Source organism: Chlamydotis macqueenii, chromosome 3 (assembly GCF_036417535.1).
Source record: "Chlamydotis macqueenii isolate bChlMac1 chromosome 3, bChlMac1.mat, whole genome shotgun sequence".
NCBI lineage: Eukaryota > Metazoa > Chordata > Aves > Otidiformes > Otididae > Chlamydotis > Chlamydotis macqueenii.
The window spans coordinates 105642948-105661507 of NC_141558.1; the positions used below are offsets into that span (position 1 = coordinate 105642948).

At 37.7% G+C, this 18560-nt stretch overlaps 1 protein-coding gene across 1 annotated transcript in view; it reads left to right on the forward strand.

The window, feature by feature from the left end:
* Nucleotides 1–18560, forward strand: part of GRM1 (glutamate metabotropic receptor 1) — a 194471-nt gene that overhangs the window by 36228 nt on the left and 139683 nt on the right. Inside the window, exon 2 of the mRNA XM_086744895.1 lies at nt 3199–3448. Within this exon, the coding sequence (XP_086601021.1) occupies nt 3199–3448 (250 nt within the window). The remainder of the gene's footprint in view (nt 1–3198; nt 3449–18560) is intronic.

The window sequence follows — 18560 nt, forward strand, 5'->3', positions numbered from 1 at the left end:
ACTGTGACAATAGGGTTAGAATTTACCTTTTTGCTGCTGTATGGATTCTGCTTGAAGCATATAAGGAAAATACCTGGTTTTCTGAATAGCGTACAAGTTGAACAGAGCTAAAAAAAAAAGGAAAAAAAAAAAGTTAAAAGTTAGCAAGGTATTGTGGGTCTTGAAGTATATTACTGGCTCACCTAATTTCAGGTGCAACTCAGAATAAAAATTAGTTGTTTATAGCATCACAGTAATAAATATTTTGGCTTTTCACAGCTGATTCTGGTAACAAAAGGCAGTTGCAGATAAGATTGGTTCTTTTCTTTAGTGGCTCTTTCAAAGGAAAAATGGTCCTCAGCCGAAGGCTCTTTTGTAACTCTTCACTGACTATTATCTTGTGCAAATTTCTTTCATTATGTGTTTCCCCTCTCAGCTGTTGTATGTCTGTGGCATGAAATGGATGTAGCCAGCAAGCTGGTACAGATGGATATGTTCCTGGCTGTTGCGCAGAATTAATTAGCGTTTTCAATTCTATATACGCTCTTACATTGTGCATGCCATGGTAGCTAAGCACATAGAAGGATGTATCTGACATCTGCTAAGTGTTCGTTTTCTCCCTGACCCTCTCCCTGGGAAGGGGAAGGTGTGCACCATGCTGTCTTGCTTTGCGAGCACAGCAAACTGAGTTTAAGAGGACCTCCCAGGTCATCAAGTCTGGTCTCTGGCTGTTGCAGACATCTACCTTCTATAATGCTCTTGTGAGCTGAGCAAGTGCCAGTCTAACATCAGATTTCTTTCTTTGTGCTGCTGTTGGAAAGTTCTTCCACTAGTCCCTTCATATAAGGATTAGAAAGCTTTCTTTTTCAGCCTCTGATTATTTCTGGCTTGTTTTTTGCCTATTTGATCTTGTGTCAGTGTTGTTCTTGATCTTCATTATCTTTTCCCCTTCTGGACTGTTTATCACCCTTATTGGATTTATAGGCAACAATCTTGCTTCCTCTTAGCGTGTATTTCCGTAGGCTGTTTACTGTTAATACAGGTGTGACTTGAGGTAATTGTTATTCCATCAAAATTAAAGCTGGAAAAAATCATTCCAAGTGGATTTAATTTTTCATTTATTGAAATCATTAACTTGAATTACACAGCAGAGTTAGTGCTGCACTGATGTATGAGAAAATCTATCTTTAATACTTGGATAGGAAACCTACTACATTTATTTTCCAATATGCATTGCCTAAACATCTAAGAAGATTCAGTATAGTCCTCTGGCTCACCTTAGGTAAGGCTTTAAAAATAATCCTGCTGGTTTCAAATGAGTCTGTGTTGCATAAAGTTCCACATGAAATTGGGAAACATATCCTAATTTCCTTCCAAAGCATCAGATGCTTTTTAATGGCAAGTTAGCAGAGAGGCTGTCCTGCTTCAGTCTGTCCTGAGGCAAGTCATAAAAGCAGTACAGCTCAAGCTGCCCAGCCTCAGGACCTGGTGTAAATCCCTTGGTGACTGCAGGTTATGTCCTATAAATATAGGGAAGTGTCTCCACCTGCGTCTTTCTCAGCATGTGACAAGCCCTGTATGAGGCCACATCATTTACCCAAGTGCAGGGTCGTGGCATGGGACTGCAGTGCTGAGCACCCAGTGGGGGCTGCCTGGTGCTGTGTTCCCACCAGGAACAGCTCTTCCCCTCTTCTCCCTGCCCCGCAGCCATGCAGAGCCATGGCATCGCTCCTGTTCTAGAGTGTGTCTGGCTCACAAACAAAAACGCAGACTGACCTGCTTGCTGTATCTGGCGTCGGGTCACAGATTGGAAAAGAGGCCATTCTGCTGTGCTGCAAACTTGTGAGAAACTAGGGCAGTTCAGTGCAAAAGGCTGTGGCACTTGAGTTTTGTGTTTGACACTAGACATGGCAGGTTTGACTGCATTCTAGTATGACTGTGACTGTCATTGAGTCTGCATAGTGTGTCTGATCTGCTGTAAACAATGCACGTTTCTGGAAAACCACACTTACGTTTATTGGATTTACAAAGAATGCCTGAACTGTCTCTGCTGAACTTTATCTCTGGTAGCCTTTTGAGTTGTTGTGGGGTGTTCTTTTTTTTTTTTTTTTCTTCCCCTCTCTGTCTGTGGAGGAAGTGAGGCTAATTCAGAAGTCTTCCTCATCACAATTTGCTATTTCAAAGTATCACTGCAAAGGGGGAAGCTGGACCTCTTCACTTACCCCTGGTGAAAAGTCTGGGCCTAGAAGTGATCAGCATATCTGATATTACTGCCTGAATAAATTAAGCAAACTTTATGGATGTGGATAGAATAAAATTAATGCTTCTCTTTTTGAACTGTTTCTTGTTACTGTTTGGTTTGTGTGGTTTTTTTTTTTTTTTTTTGTAATCCATCTGCTCCTCTTGCCTGATTGATGTTCATCATAAATCCTGTGCTCATGGCAGGCATAAAAGATTCAAAGAAAACTTGAGATTTCACCTGTCTCCATAGATGAAGGCAGTTTGAGTTTTGTAAAGCTGTTGATTTGGCTTCCTAAATGTATAAATTGAAAAGTAAAGGGAATTTGAGAATTAGCTTTGATATTGTCTGGACCACAAAGTTCAAATATTTCTCTATTAGGAGGAGTTATTTCTTAAGTTTTTACAGATAGAAAGTCTCCTATTCCAAGAGAAACATCAAGCCTAAGTTTTAACTGTTATGAACACTGGTCAGTCAAATTAGTGTAAGTGGCTTTCAGAATGCTACCAGATGTTTTAAATTTACACCCATCTTTCGTTCACTTCTATGAGCGTGGACTGCCTGTGGTACAGAATGGCTTGGAATGAAATTCTTTTTTTTCCTCTTTACTGTGACTGTTTTCCTGGACTAGCACAACTGTGATTTTTTGCTATAGAAATTTTAATAAAGTTTATTCTTACTGTCTGAGCTGTCTTTGTCCCCTTTTCTACCCATCCATCCCTTGTTTGCCTTTAATATCAACTGGTAAATCATTTAAGGAGAGAAATTTGCAGGCTCCAGGTCAGTTAAGATCTAATGATGCATGGATATCTTGTTGCTCCACTGAACTTTGAGTATGTTCACCTTGGTGAATCTCCTTCGCACCTCCTGCTAATGCTAGTTAATTTTTTTGAGGAAAACTATCCTTCTCCTATCACAGCCACCCTTAATTAGTTAAATGCATGATATAATATACTTTTTTTTTTTTTTTTTCAAACCAGGAAATTATGGGGAAAGTGGAATGGAAGCCTTCAAAGAGCTGGCTGCCCAAGAGGGTCTCTGCATTGCTCACTCTGACAAGATCTACAGCAATGCTGGGGAAAAGAGCTTTGATCGCCTGCTCCGCAAGCTGAGAGAAAGGTTACCCAAGGCTAGAGTGGTGGTTTGCTTCTGCGAGGGAATGACAGTGAGGGGGATCCTCATCGCCATGAGGCGCCTGGGAGTGCTTGGGGAGTTCCTGCTAATTGGAAGGTAAGGCTCTGATTGTGATTTCTCTGCCTGTTCTCTCTCTCTCATCCTGCAGGCAGTCCTTTCATTTCAGAACCGTGCAATTCAGGCTACCCATAATTTCCGTATTTACTTGTCCGATGAATGAAATGAAGTGACAAGATGGTAGAGCAGACATCAGGAAGGGGATATGAAGATGTATGCTAACTTAATTGGTGGTGTTAACTTTTGCTGAAGTAAATGTTAATTACTAAGTGTTTTATTTGGACATATGATGTTAGTGTTTTTGTGCGCTCTAGAGGAATCTTTCATACACAGATTTTTATAACCAAAGTAGGGAGTAAAGAATTCTGGTTTCAGAATGTGATCTGCCAGTGTGACATGACAAAATTTCACATGTTTCACTAAGGATGTCTCCTGATAATTTGAACCCCGAAATTGTTGAATAGTTTTAATTACTTGAACTTTTTTCACAGTCTTTCGATTACAGCCTGGCATTCTGAGTTGTACACTTTGTTCTGATCTTTGCTGTTGAAAGCTAGGGCACTCATATTAGACTTGTGTGTTTTTAAAACATCAAAATTGCTGATGGCCAAGTCAGTATGTATGTGTGTTTTTATATTGCCAGAGTAACAGTGCAGATGTGTATTGGACAAAATGGCAACAGTTGCTTTTTTCTTCTGGTTTATCAGTTCTTTGTAGATATTCACTAAAATATGGTCAACTATAGTTCTATCACACATGGTGATATAACTTTTTTTTTGGTAATAGTTCTTATTTTGAGACTTCTTTGACTTTCACCTTGATTTTTGCTGTGTCCTTATGTTTGGTTTTCTGTTGCGATTAATATTGCTCAAATGATGAGGCCTGACTCTCTCTTGTCTGCTAGATTGATAGTGTCTTTTTTAAATCCTTCTATTTACTCTTTGTTTCTTTCTTACCTGCAGTTAAACACCATTCCTTCAAGGTCTTTGACAGTTGTCTCCTTACCTACATAGCTTCTGTTGCCTTTTTATTCTGTTGTCATTTGGATCTATCAGACTTCTTTTCATCCCTTTCTCTTTTTGAAGTCTTTCTGTCTGTCATTGTTGTGACTGGGATGCTCTCCTTTAGCCCTGTGCTATAATATTGGTCTTTCCCTGACTACATCACTCCTCAAAACTCACAGTTATGGTTTTTATAAGTCAGCTGATCTGACCCAAGTAATCATCTGAAAGCGATCAATGGCTCTCCTTTTATCATTTATTTTTGTTGCAGTCTTTGATTGCAATCTATTTGGAGCAGAGACTGTATCTCTAGAAGAGTGTGTAGATAAGATACAGCACATTTGGAAAGCCATCAGCATTAAAATGAAATAAACAGTAATGCAGTATTGAAAATGGTGTTATGTTTTAAATTTGTGCATGTGCTTTTTGTCTATATCATTCAATATGCATAATTTGAAATTAATAATGGACTGATAAATTTTAAGTATGTTTTTTTGACTGAACTGAAGAAGCTAACTCTGATAAAAATAGTCTGAGTGACAGCATCCATGGTCATTTTGTAAATGCCCTGCAGCTTTAGGCAATTCAGTGCTTTTTTCATGTATTGGGGTCCCTCTGCAGTGGTGTCTTATTGTTCACATGATTTTGGTGCTCTGTCTTGATGCTTTCCATACAGAGAGCCAAAGGAATTGAGTCTCCTACATTAGCCACCAAAACTAGGTACTTCGGTGGTACAAACCTTAGTTTTCTTGTTAGGCTGTTTACTTGATTGCCTACTCGATGGATATGTGGAACATTTTCACTTGAAATTTTGACTAAAAGCCTGTACCAAGCATTATGCTACTCTATTTAGTTTAATTGCTTGTCTCGGAATCTACCCAATGGTGTTACTCTGAATTTTTTGTCAGAACTTCTCACTTATTAAATGCTAATAATGGAATTTCTTTGGAAGTCACAATGTGTTTTTCAGGTAGATTTTTCACATACTCTTCTTTTGTGCTGGTAATTGGGTATAGGAGACTCCTTTTAAGGGCTGGCTGGGCTGTTCCAATTGTAAAATAGTCTGGCTATTGCTTTGCATAGTCTGACTTGTGCCCAACAGCTGGCTGAAATAATTATTACAGGGCTTGCACATGTTTCGTATGTGCTTGCAGAACTAAAAGAAAAGACATTTTCTTTGAATTGTCCTAATTACGTGATTTTAAAAAAATGGCAAATCTAGCAAACTTATTCAGAAGTAAGTTGCAACGAAGCTGCAGTGCTATGAATTTGGTCATCTTTATACAAACAGGAACCAAGGCACACATTAACATTGCTCTGACATGCTATTCAGTCTTTTTTATTCAAGTACCCAGCTAAGCAAAAACCCAAAAGCCTTTTAAGAACATTCTTTTAATTGACGGAAGTGGAAGTGAATGTGAAATCAAGATTTTTTGGAATAATGAGCTAAACAAAGCCTTTAATTTACCCACAGGTTTATTATCAGCCACACTGTATCAACCCCATACTCTGCTCTGACTCACTGTAAAGAGGAAGCCTTTACAAAGGGACACCTGGCTAAATAGCTTTCTTCCTGCTCTGTCTTCAGTATTGCCATTGATCAAAGCAGATAGGAACAGCTTATCTTAATTAAATCCAAGGTATCAGAAAGAGAGCTTGGAAATAAGTTTGAATTCAGTTTAATGTGGGAATGATACACTGGAAGTTATAGGGTGTTGCATTGAGCCAGGACTGGGTTGTAAGATACTAAGGACTTTTCTGGGATGGACTGATTCTTCTCAGGCATGGAGTTAGGATCCTAATTGTGTCCTATCTAAGCAAGTGTTCCCAAATTCATACTGGAGGTTTTAACTAGAAGTTCAGTCTCCTTTGCTACTGAAAGTGGGAGTCTGTGCTATGAGTGAGAAGAAAGGGAATTCCTATTTCTGAATCTGGAGGGAAGCTGGGATCAAGACAGGAGAAGAGGTTATAGTCCTGCTTGAGGGAGAATGGAGGGTGTTCTGACATGGGTACAGTGTCCAAATATAGTGGAGAGTTCACTGAGAAAACTTACTAAGCTATGAAATTAAGGATGATAAAACTTTAAAAAGTGACTGATAATCAAAGAGAAAGGAGGCAGCAAAAATTGATCATGGCTTTGTATAAAAACGATTGCAATAGTATTGGAGTAATCAAAGGCAACAGTTACACTAAGAAAATAAACTGTACTCTTAAGGGATTTCAGGTGATAGCTCTCTTAGCAGAAATTAGTTTTGATGTGAAGAGACTGTGTAGAAAGATACTCAACATCACATGTCTACTCATGTTTATGCAAGCCACTGGGTTTTATATCACTTCATAAGCATCAATTAGGTTTTGTGAGAATTTTGCCAAATTCCCAATTTTAAGAGTTAGTCTGAGATCATCGGAGGCGAGACATGTTAGATAAATAGTTGGAAATGAAAAAGCTCTTTTGCAATTGAACAATCTTTGACTCCTGCACACAATGGTTTGCTAAAAGGTATGATGAAGTTTAGGAAGGAAGGGACACATTAGTGCATGTGCTGTTTTTCAATATAACGTTTGATAATGGACTATGTACTGCTTTACTTGCGTAGGCTTTCCAATGTTTTATGGTCTTCATTAGTATCGCTCTATGGGCTGTTGTAGAACTGTGAATTTTAAGTGTTGATAGGGTGACCTCTTCTGAAATTTTAGACACTTGGTAGTGAAGATATGGTTGAATTCTCTGCTATGAACCCAGTGCATGACAGGAGGCAAGGCAGTTATTTTTCTCTATCTAATAAAACCCCTTTAGCATTTGGTGACAGAGCTTTCAGGATGCACAGTGTGATGAAATTTTTCTTTACTGCCTTCCCTTCACAAGCCAATATTAATGATGGTGGTTTTGGCATTTAACTTCATGCTTTCTAAAATATAGAAAAGACATTGTCAATGTAAGCTGTTTGGTCCTATTATCTGACATTGTTGGATATGTGAACCTGATTTCATCCAGGTGTACGAGTAAACAACTTGGTGAGTTGACAGAGAAATGTCTCCTAACCTGGTCAATCCCTTGGGGACAAGGTGTGCGGGAAGATTTGGGCAGGTGCCTAGGGCAGTTATCTTCCAAATCCTGGGATTTTATGCCTGAACAAGTATGTAATCCCATTGAATTGGTGCACCTGCGTTATGCTAGCCTAAATTATCTAGGATAGGTTTGGGCCTTGTAAATCTGGCAAAAATAGTAGATATCACACAGTGTTGATGTGATAGTGTTTTAGGCCAACTTGCTATGAGTAGAAATGTGGTGTTAAGAAAACTGGTAGTAATCCAACATTGCCAAATGGATATGATAGAACTCAAACCACTAGCACATGGTATATGTGCTGTTTTTTTTAGGGAGGATAGTCCTAGTGATAAAACTCATGCTGGTGGAATACCTAAAATAAAGATAACACAAGTGGCATGCTGAAAAATAGGAAGATAGTAATTTAAGCAGTAAAAGGTTTACTTTTCATGCTGTTTAGAGCAGGAAGAGGACTGTTTTATCTGTCTGGTGCCTCCAGGGCTAAAGATGCTCAGAATGAATGTTAACTAATGAGTCTGTTGCTACTGTCACTCCAAGTTAGTGGAAGAATCTGTGTTTAAGTAGATGTTTAGATGTAATCAGAGGTTTAGGTGGGTTTAGACTCAAATTTCTGGACTAAAATTCAGGTAGATTCTGTGAAATGTTGAAATAATTCTTGCTTAATGTTCAAATACTTTCAAGGTCTAACTGAAGTTGGCAGTTAAACAAAATATTGTCAATGAAGATAGTCCCACCTGGCAACATCAGCCCATTTCTTGAATGTTATCAAGGCTGGTAATAGGATACATTACTAATTTTAAAGTCTGGGACCTCAGCACATGTCAGTCTATACAATTTTGTATTCCTTATTAATTCACAGTTCAATCTGTAGTTGCAGTCTTGCACCTGTTAACTATGATGAGAATTTGTAATCAGTGTGGATGAAAACAGCACTACATGATACAAGAAGACTATGAACAAGTATGTTTTGTTCACCCTCTAATCTAAAATAAAATCAATTAACGATAAAATGGGATTATATGTCAAGTGCCAATTAAATAGACCTACTAGAGCAGAACTGCATTTAATTTGAGTTTCTCTGTAGTCTGCTTTTAGAGCTCACTAATAGCCATTCCATGGCTGTTGCTTGTTGATAGTGATGATGCATTAGATGTAAGATTGAGGTTTACTTAGCTGGGATTTTAGAGAGCACTTCTGTACTGATATTAACAACAGGACCAATGTTCACTTATTCAGAGACAGAGACAAGAAAATACAAGAAATCTAACTATTGGTTTTGATGGTAAAATGCGATTTAGGTATCAAAGTGGGTAATTTTAAAAAAATCTTTTCACTTCCTTTTCCCTTCTGTGACATGAGCTAAACTAGGTTTTGGATGTAATCAAACATCTCTCTTTCATATGGGCATCGAGAATTAGTTTCAAAAGCATGTATATTAACCCTTAGATATTTCTGTGGATACACTCAGTGTTTTTAATGAGGTTGACATTTTCAAAAGCTGTAGGTGAGATATTGTTGCTTTTGAAACATTGCTCAATTTTATTGTAATTTGAAGTGAGATAGTTTCTGCTTTATGTAACAAAAAAATAGGTACAAAATAGTAAATTTCAGCCATGGTCTCATGGTCTCTCTGTAATTCCTAGTTCTTCACAGAAGACTTTAACACATAGTTGCCAGTATGGTGCTTGGTAAAGTGAATCTACTTTAGAGGAAATAGATCACACCATTAACAAGTGTGAGATTGTGTTCTAGTAGTCCATGTAAATTCCTGCCCTAGATTGTCCAAGAGAGGTCCTGTAACGATAGACATGAAACACTAGGTCTCCAACAGCTTGAAGACACAGGAAAAAAAGCCCAAACCCTTTATCACAATCTTCTTTCTGGGTTGATTTTCCCATATGATCTTTAGAATTGTCTGTCCTTACATACCTATGTATCCAAAGACTTCCTGAAGGAAGAGAGATTTAAGGCTGTAGGCCACCTACATGTGTTTAAACTGCATTTGAGTGCTTGCAGACTATCTATGGTAAGAAATAATTCACAGAAGATAATATTTAGATTAGATACAGCTTTGAGTATCTTCTGTTCTTGGACAATGCTCATATATAACTTTTTTGAATTCTATACAGGAATTTGAAGGAAAAATAATATTCAGACTTATTCAGAAGAATAATATATGTCTTTTTATGGATTGTTAATATAAACATTACAAAAAATAAATACAACACTTTACTGAAACCTGGATACATGTGTAAGACTAATTAAAGTGGAAGCAGTATTGATTACTAAAATACAAGTGTATAAGTTAAGATATTTTAATAAAGTAAATACTTATACAGCTTTTAAAAGTGATATGACAGGTTGCTGATTTAACAAACAGGAGATGTCAAAACCTATTGGAAGGCAACATACACTTTTTAATGGTGTAGTCATTAATGTACCTTTTTCATAAATGTTGTTGTATTGAGGGGAGAAAAGAAACTGGGATTTTTCTGTTTCTGAATGTGTAGTGCAATTGATTATCAAGGCATAGTAATGCTATCTTTCACTTGCTTAAGTCACTGGACTAGGAGAGGAGATGGAAGTATACAGCTAAGTATCTTACAGCACAATACAAAATGTGATGCTTAAACCTCATGATGGTAAAACTTGTAGGGACAAAAGTCTCTTGTTTATGGATTTCTGGTTACAACTTCCATGATTGTAAGGCAGTTTATGCTTCTTATTTAGCAAACAAAAGCTAAGACTTGGTTCAGCATTTTCAAATTGTCTTGACGTGCATTCTACAAGGAGGGTTACCTAAGCAAGTAATGTCCAACAGAATGCAAGGAAGGAACAACCTCGGCAGAAATAATTTACCTTTAAATTTTCTGCGAAGTCTTCCAATGGTGAAAATATGCAACAGTTATTTCTGATTGTTGTCTATGAATTAACATGGATGTTAGAATAATTGAGATATTTCATAGTGCTATATGTTGTTGATGGATTATTTATTAGGTGGCATGTGCTTTATCGTGCCTCTGTAGAAATCAGGAGCTGGATGGCTGCTGTTCACCTGAAAGAATACGCTGTACTTTTGTGTGAATGAATTATATTGAATGATGCTACTTCAAGGGTCTGTGCATAATTTACTTAGAGAGACACTTTCAAGCATGTCTGTGTGAGGCTGGGATTCTTTATAAATGGTTAGGAAACTAAGCAGTTTATATTTCTACTGACAAAAGTTAAAATACTAGTACTAATACTGTGAACGCTGGAATTTCTACAGTTTACCTCAGGTGCTTTTGAGTGCTCAAATAGGAATGTAACTTAGTGCAGTTTTAGTAAAAAAAAACATGAGCAAAACCCTCCCTCAGAATATAAAACTCCTTTTTTTTTTTTTTTTTTTTTTTTTTTTTTTTTTCTCTCCTTTCCCCAGGTTTAATTTCTTAATTTTAAAAAGCAAATTAATCACCTATTTTTCAGGGAAAATTGAAATTAAAGATGAGTCTTTTCTGGAATACTTTACTCATTATTATTATTAAAGAATAATTGTTTCCATGTTTCATGCTAAGCCTTGGTATAAAAATATTTTTTCCTACTCCAGTATGAAAAGAAATCATATCGCTGTTAATAACAGTTCTAGATCTTGGATCACTAGAAAATGTTGCCATTAGGGGAGAGGTATTGACCGAAGGTAATCAGAATTGCCTGAGCTGTGTTCATACAAACAACACGTCTTGACAGGGACAAGCACATCAAGGAAAAAATAATTTAGGCTGCAATTTAAACATCTTTCTACTGAATCCTGGAAAGCATTGACTGAAAAACTTTAGAGCTCATGTGAATAATCAGCTGGCTGCATTTTCAGTGCAGCAGTTTACTGCTTGTTAAAGCCGTTGGGTCATTGACCAAAGAAGATAAGATGAAGTGCAGAGCACAATGTTGTGGAGAAAGACCATATATTTCCATATACTTCCTGATTTTCATTCATTTTCCCCTTTCCTTTAATAAATGTCTTCAACCTAATGGCCTTGCTGGAGAACCTCTGGTACTTTTTTGAGGCTGGAAAATGCACCCAGCCTGTTCAGTGGTCTGAGGAGATGAAATCATCTAAAGGGAGGCTAGCCCTGAAGAAACTGTATGAACATAATATGTGGAAGTTTTAGGACATGCAAAGGTTGTAATCTGGCAGCCAAATACATAATGTTTCTAAAGTTGCAATTAAACTGGAATCAAGGCAACTGGTCCATAGTGGTGGATTGTTAGTCTGTTGTTGTTCTACTAAAATCTTCAGCCAAGACAAATCCTTTCCATTTCTGAGGCACAGTGGTGATTTAGGACCTGACATGAGGTCAAGAACTTGTTTCACGAAGTCAGAGCTCGCTCTTTCATGTTACTATTGCCTCTTCAGCACCGCAAGTCTGTTGTTGTAGGACTGAAAGACTGCAGAACTGGCCAGCTCTTGCCCATACTTCCCTTCAGTCATTACTATCTGCATCTTAGTTCAGTTATTTGTACCTCAGAGAGGGAGAATCAAAAAAAGAATTTTGTTTCAAAGCCTTGCAAATTCACTGTTGCCTGATAACTGACCTGGCACTTATTTTAACTTACTTTAAACTGAATGCATTATTCACTATGAGCTATTTTGAGTAAGCTTTGGTACCTAGGGCTTGTAGAGTTATTTTCCATGCTGGTCGTTTGGCTGTATTTATTCATTCTGGGGGAGAGTAAGTTGAAGATTTTTCCTCCTGGCCCTCTTATGCTCAAAGACTAGAGGGGTGCAATGCAAGTCAGAGTTAGAAAGAAAAATATAGTACTGTTGTCTAGTTTGGTGGAAATGGAATGTGTTAGTTTTCTGCTTTACTGAATAAAACTGAATTATTTGGTTTCAATCCAAAGAAGGCCTTGCTAAGAAAAGGCTGAATATCAGCTCTTGCATGTTAACGTGAGGATTAGGAAAGCTGCATAATAGGTAAGATTTAAGAATTTCTGTATGCAGAAATGATGACCTGAATGTGACTCCAGTTATGGTTTCTGCTGATTTCTCACAGCAGGTTGAGTCATTGTAAGTTGCTATTTCTAATGGAAAATATCTACATTTTCTCTCCTCTTCCTCTAATACATCTCTGAATATCCACTTTTATTTACTTCCTTATTATTATAGAATATTTGCATTCTTTAGTCATTCTTTGAATGCTGCATCTTCTTCCTTGCATCTTCATCCATCCTTTTTTGGTCTTCCTATCCACATTTACCTGAGTCTCAAGACTTTCCTGCCAATTAACATACTGACCTCTTCAGCACCTGCTATCATTATGGGGCTTTTTTTTTTTTTTTTTTTAGTAAAAAGTCCCCACTGTGTGAAGTCAGGAAATATTTTAGCATTTTCTTAATCAGACATAAAGATAAGCAAAATGTGCTCTTGCAAATCCTATTCATATTACAGAGGTACTTGAGGAACAGGTTAATGTAACAACTCTTCTGCCTTGTCTGTTTGCTCCTATTATGTTAAGCAGATTGACTTTCTAAATACTTTTGTGGAAGTGTCACCCAAAGCCATAACAAAATAAACTTAACAATTTAGAAATATGTATCCTGGTTTTGCTTGTGAATGTGCAATAGCAGTCAAAAAAAAAAAAAAGAGGATGCCCCAACCTCAAAAGTATCTATGTAGGTCTGTAAGACTGGCCCCTATATTGTTTTCCGTTGTTCTTGATGGGACCTTGCATCACTATTGCAATTAAAAATACAGTATGAAGCATTTGTTACATTAACCACTATTAACTTTACAAACCTGAAACACTGTGAAGGTAACTGACTTGAATCTGGTCTCACATGTTATAATGAAAATTTTAAAACTAAATTCTGAGGATAGGCAGTGGTATAAAGGGTAAAACTAGGCAAGTGTTCTGACTTTGCAGGCTGGCAGCTGATCATTTTCAGAGTTGCAAAATAAGTAAATGTGAGGACTTACGAAGAGGTAACGTAATATAAGCAAATGAACCAGACGCTGAAGTCTGTTGAAAGAACTGCTGCTAAGGCCAGTGTCCAGACTGATTTACAGTGGAACACCTAGAGTACAAAATTAGATGTGCTAATCTGCATGCGTTACAAATGAATTTGTCTCAGCAGTGTGATTACAATGTATGTTAAATGAGCCCAGAATGGGAATGGAGAGTTTAAAGTCTTCACGAGAAACTTGCCACTGTCTCTTTGGTAAGTATGAGAATAGAAATAGAGGATGATACAGCACAATAATGTCTCTTGAGAGCTCTGTTGTCCAAGTATGACCAATTTCTTTTTTTCTGTTTGCCATTATGCTTGTAGAAAAACTTCTTAGATGAGAAGACTTAAGTAGTTGCACCACCTGCTACTCCAGCAGAGTAAGAATTGCAGTTGTAGACAGATGCAGGCAGAATTAAGAAGCAGGAAAGATAAAAAGCTAAGAAACTGAATGATTTAACCCCCTGCTTACTCCTACCCCCTGCCACTAGATGGATGGGGAAAAGAATTGAAAACAAAAGGGAAAACTCATTATTTGAGAGATAAAGACAGATTAATGGCACAGCAAAGGAAGATACAATAATAATAATAATAATAAAAGAATATACAGGACAAGTGATGCGCAGTGTAATTGCTCACTTCCTGCTGACCGATGTCCAGCTTGTGCCTGAGCAGCAGCCTCCCGAGACAACTGTCCCCCTTGTTTATATGCTGAGCATGACATCATATGGTATGGGATATCCCTTTGGTCAGTCGGGGTCAGCTGTCCCAACTGTGTTTCCTCCCAACTGCTTGTGCTCCCCCAGCCTACTTGCTGGTGGGGCGGTGTGAGAAGCAGAAAAAGCTTTGACTCTGTGTAAGCACTGCTCTGCAGTAAGTCCCTGTAATATCAACACTGTTTGCAGCACAAATCCAAAGCACAGCCACATACTAGTTGCTATGAAGAAGATTAACTCTATCCCAGCCAAAACTAGCACAGAAAGGAGAAGTGAGGCTGAAATGTGAGAATGAAAACATATATTGTGGGAAAGAAAGCAAATAGTATGGTGAAGGGGGAGAGGATGAGTGGTAAGAGTCTAGACATAAGAAAGAGATGGTGAATGATAGGGTTTTGGTTTCAGGCAATAGTTATTTATTCTGATACAGATACATGTTGATATATGAAACAAGCCACGTCTCTAAAAATTGCACAAATGGAAGCAGAATCATGACTCCAAACTGGATGAAGTGGTGGACTGCTAGCCCATTGGGATTCAATACAAGAATTTTTCTGTTGATACTGAAGCTTTCCAGTAAAGCACCAACAGCTAAATTTTGTTTTCATGGTACTGTGGATCATGAATAACCCTCTAGACAACAGTGCTTTTAAAGTTAGTGTGAAATAAGAATAACTTTCTGATACGAAGTGCTTACCTGCTAAATCAGAAAAATGTCTGTATATTCTAGGATTGTGTTTCTGTCAGTGGTGAACATCCAGTGCTTGCGATTCAAATGAAGATCTTTTACTTCTGTTTTTTTCCTCCTCTGTGAAGAAACATATCTCCTGGGAGCATCTGCTGACTGGTTGATTTGTTTCAAGCCAGATGATTGACATTCCTTGTAATTTTCATCCTTGGTATGGAAATTACAGATGTTGTGCTTGTTTGTTAATGTCTGACTCGTGTTTAAAGCTTCCTAAGCTATTTAATTCCACAAAAACTCAGCGGCGTCTGTGAGTTCCACACATTAGTCTGAATACAGAGGATGTTTTCTGTGTACTTTACATTTGCTGGCTTTTAATATAATCAAGTCTTCCTAATGGAAAAGGGAACAGGAGTCTACCTGGATTCATTTTCATAATTTCTGTTAGACATAACATCATGTTTGTCATCATATCTCTTCCTAACTAAATGCACTGTTTTTAAGATTCTGCAGACTACAAATCTTTTAGGTCTGTGCAGTGCCGTACATAGCGGGGGAAATTGGCTCATAACTGCATTTGCTGGTCACTACTGCAACTCATGCAAATAGTAATAATAATTTAAAACTGAACAAAAAATACTTAGGAAAGACCAAACACAAGAGGGAGAATTTTTTTTTTTTTTTTTTGCCTTTTAAAGAGAGACTTGCTGCAGTGTTAGGATAAATTATTCATACTTATTAAAGCCCCATTTTGATATTGCATGGGGGCCACGGCATTCAAGTGTTCAAGAGCGGCATGAGCAGCTGTGCCACTTGTTCTGATGACCGTGGAAAGGGATTGGCTAGGAGTCTGGAGGGGAAAGTGTCTGTATCAAAGTACTGTCATTCTTTCAGACTGTATGGGCTCACTGAGTTAAGCTTCAGTTCCTTTGACAGAGCTCCAAAACCAAATACTGCAAAGTGATGGAGACCTACCTCAACTCGTGCTCTTCCTTTACCTGGCTTGAGCCAATGAAAGTAGTACAGAACCTGGCCTTTAATCTTTGAAAAACTTAACTTTTCCTTAAGCCAGAATCCTTGGCTTCTTGAGAAAACTATTTTTGTGAGCCATTTGTAATACTAAGGGCTCCATGTAGTCTATGACTTTGAGATGGCAGTTCCCACTGCACAACTAGCCTTTACAGTCTAAGTTGCATTGCCAGTTATTTTATGGGATTCAATTCACTTTTCCTGTTAACCCCAAATTACTTTTTGTGTCTCTAGGCAAGCAGAACTTCATGTACCTGCCCTTTACCTGTCCAGATTCTCCAGGTCTCTGCTCCTGGCAGCCTCTAAAATAAACTTCATACATTGTTAATGCTTAAGTCTGCAGCATAGTAAAAGCTGAAACGGTGGAGACATTGTAAGAATAAATTGAATTTAACACACAAATAGGACCTCCACTGCTGTATTGACTGCATTATTCCATGTTGTATGTAACTTAATATAAAGCTCTGTGATTCTTTGAAATGAAACTGCCACAAATATTTAGACTGAGAAGCAAAAGGAGCCTTGCTGTGTAACTGAAATCCCCCCACGAGGTATGTAGCGGTTTACATCCCTTTGGAAGGAGCCAGTCTGACCATTATGGAGTAGATGGGGAGCTAAATGACAGGGGCAGATGTACAGAGGGAGAAGCAGCTGTACAGTGCTCTAGGTGATATGAATCTGCTTATTTTGGATTTACAACGTAGGAACTCAAATTTATTCTGCAGTGGGTAGTAGTCAAGGAAAAACAAACCTCAGAACCAGTATCTTTGAAAGGCATGCATCTCGAGTTGCTTTTCCCGCCTCCTTTTCAAAGACCTGTAGGAATGATACATTTTGTCATCATCTTGGAAGTTTAGTGGCAGCACTAAACATTCAGGAGGCAATGCTTATAACAAGCCGAAACAACTTTCAATGACTCTAATAGTTTGCTTTCTTTTCTCAGCAGGAATAAAATTTTATTCTTTGCCAACCTGAAACATTTTTGTTAAATCCAGAACAATGTTGTGTCAATTTCAAAACAAATATGCTATTTCAAAATGGAAAGTCAGAATGTGCCTATTTTGAAAATATTGAAACTATTTCTTCTAGAGAATGTCAAAATAAATTGTCATAATATTTAACCCTCCATGCTTTCCAAATTGATGAATAATTTTGATCTCCCCACAAGTGTAATTTCCAACAGATGTATTATTCATCCCTTTCTTTGTAGTTTCAGTAATGCTTTTGAAATCCCTGCTGATAGTGACTCCACAAATCAAAATCTGCCACCATTTTCAGTAGTCTGAGACTCTATCCTGTTCTTATGGATAATGATAGCAATATAAGCCTCCATTTTTTTTTTTTCTTCTGTGAACTACACCAATGCAATATGATGGATACATAGACTCAAGTTCTTAGAAGCATGGAACACTGCAACACACTTTCTCAGCAGCATCGGATACTCTGAGCATATCACATCCATCATCTGTTTGCATTGGCTCCCCATAGAATAGTGAATTGGCTTCATTTTCATGCTATACTTACTGACTCAGTTCCTCTTAATTAACTTATTTCTTTCCTCATATTCTTGTATTTTGCCTACTCTGAGTTACAGCTGCCTTTTTTCCTCCCTAGCTTAACTCCTCTTCACAAAATTCAACTTGCTGAATCTGTACCCTGCACACTTAAGCCTTCCTGTTGATTCACAGTTCAGTTCTGAGATGGTTACAGCCGCTGCAGTACAAACACCCGTGGAGAACGTCAAGAGGCAAAGCTAATGTCCCTGTTGACATAATTCTTGCTGTCTTATTGTAGTGATGTTTAAATGAAGTCAGACTGTATCTGGTGTGAAATAGGGTATAGCACACCTCTTTCCTGGAGGTTCTGGTACTGTGAAACTAACCATGCATAGTCTTTGACCCTTTGAAGGCATTAACTGAATTTTGAATTGTATTCCCTTTAAATGAAAACTGTTTCAATTTCTAGTAATTTCAAACCGGCTTGTACATCACATAAATTATCTTCTATGTTGCTGTTAATTTTATTTAAATAGAATAAAATGCTGAGGGATACTGGTCTGGGCAGTGGAGAGACCAGTGACATTGAAAATATTGTTGATACTATCCCTCAGGTTTGACAATATGCTAACTTGTCTGGCTAAGTATTTTGTTTACTGTTATTCTTGTGTCTAATGGTGAATTTATACTCCAATCCTCTAGCTGCATAACACAAAAAAGTAGTGACTATCTGTAGAAACGGAGTTCCTTTGAGAACAGATGAGATCACTCAGCTGCTTACCACAGCTACCACAAAATAAGTGTTTGGAAAGAAAAAGCAGCAGGTTGCTCCCAGGTTTAAAAAAAAAAAAAAATCTGGTTTGGTATCAACTATTTTCAGAGAAGAAGCTTCTCGTTGTGAACTCCATGGTGCATCAGGTAGGATCCAGTGTTAACAGATTTTAAACACAGTAAAAGTGAAGAAAAGGGCTACTCCTCAGTAACTTACTTGATTTGACTTTGCACGATCAAGGAGATGCTGCTGCTTCTGTTCAGCAATACCCTTAAAGCATAGGCTTAAAGATCCATAAAATAACATTTAGGTAAATATCCACCTGGTTACTGTCCAAATATTTGTTAGCTAGCAGATCAATTTGTGGCAATTGAATATCCAGCTAAACCTTCAGATG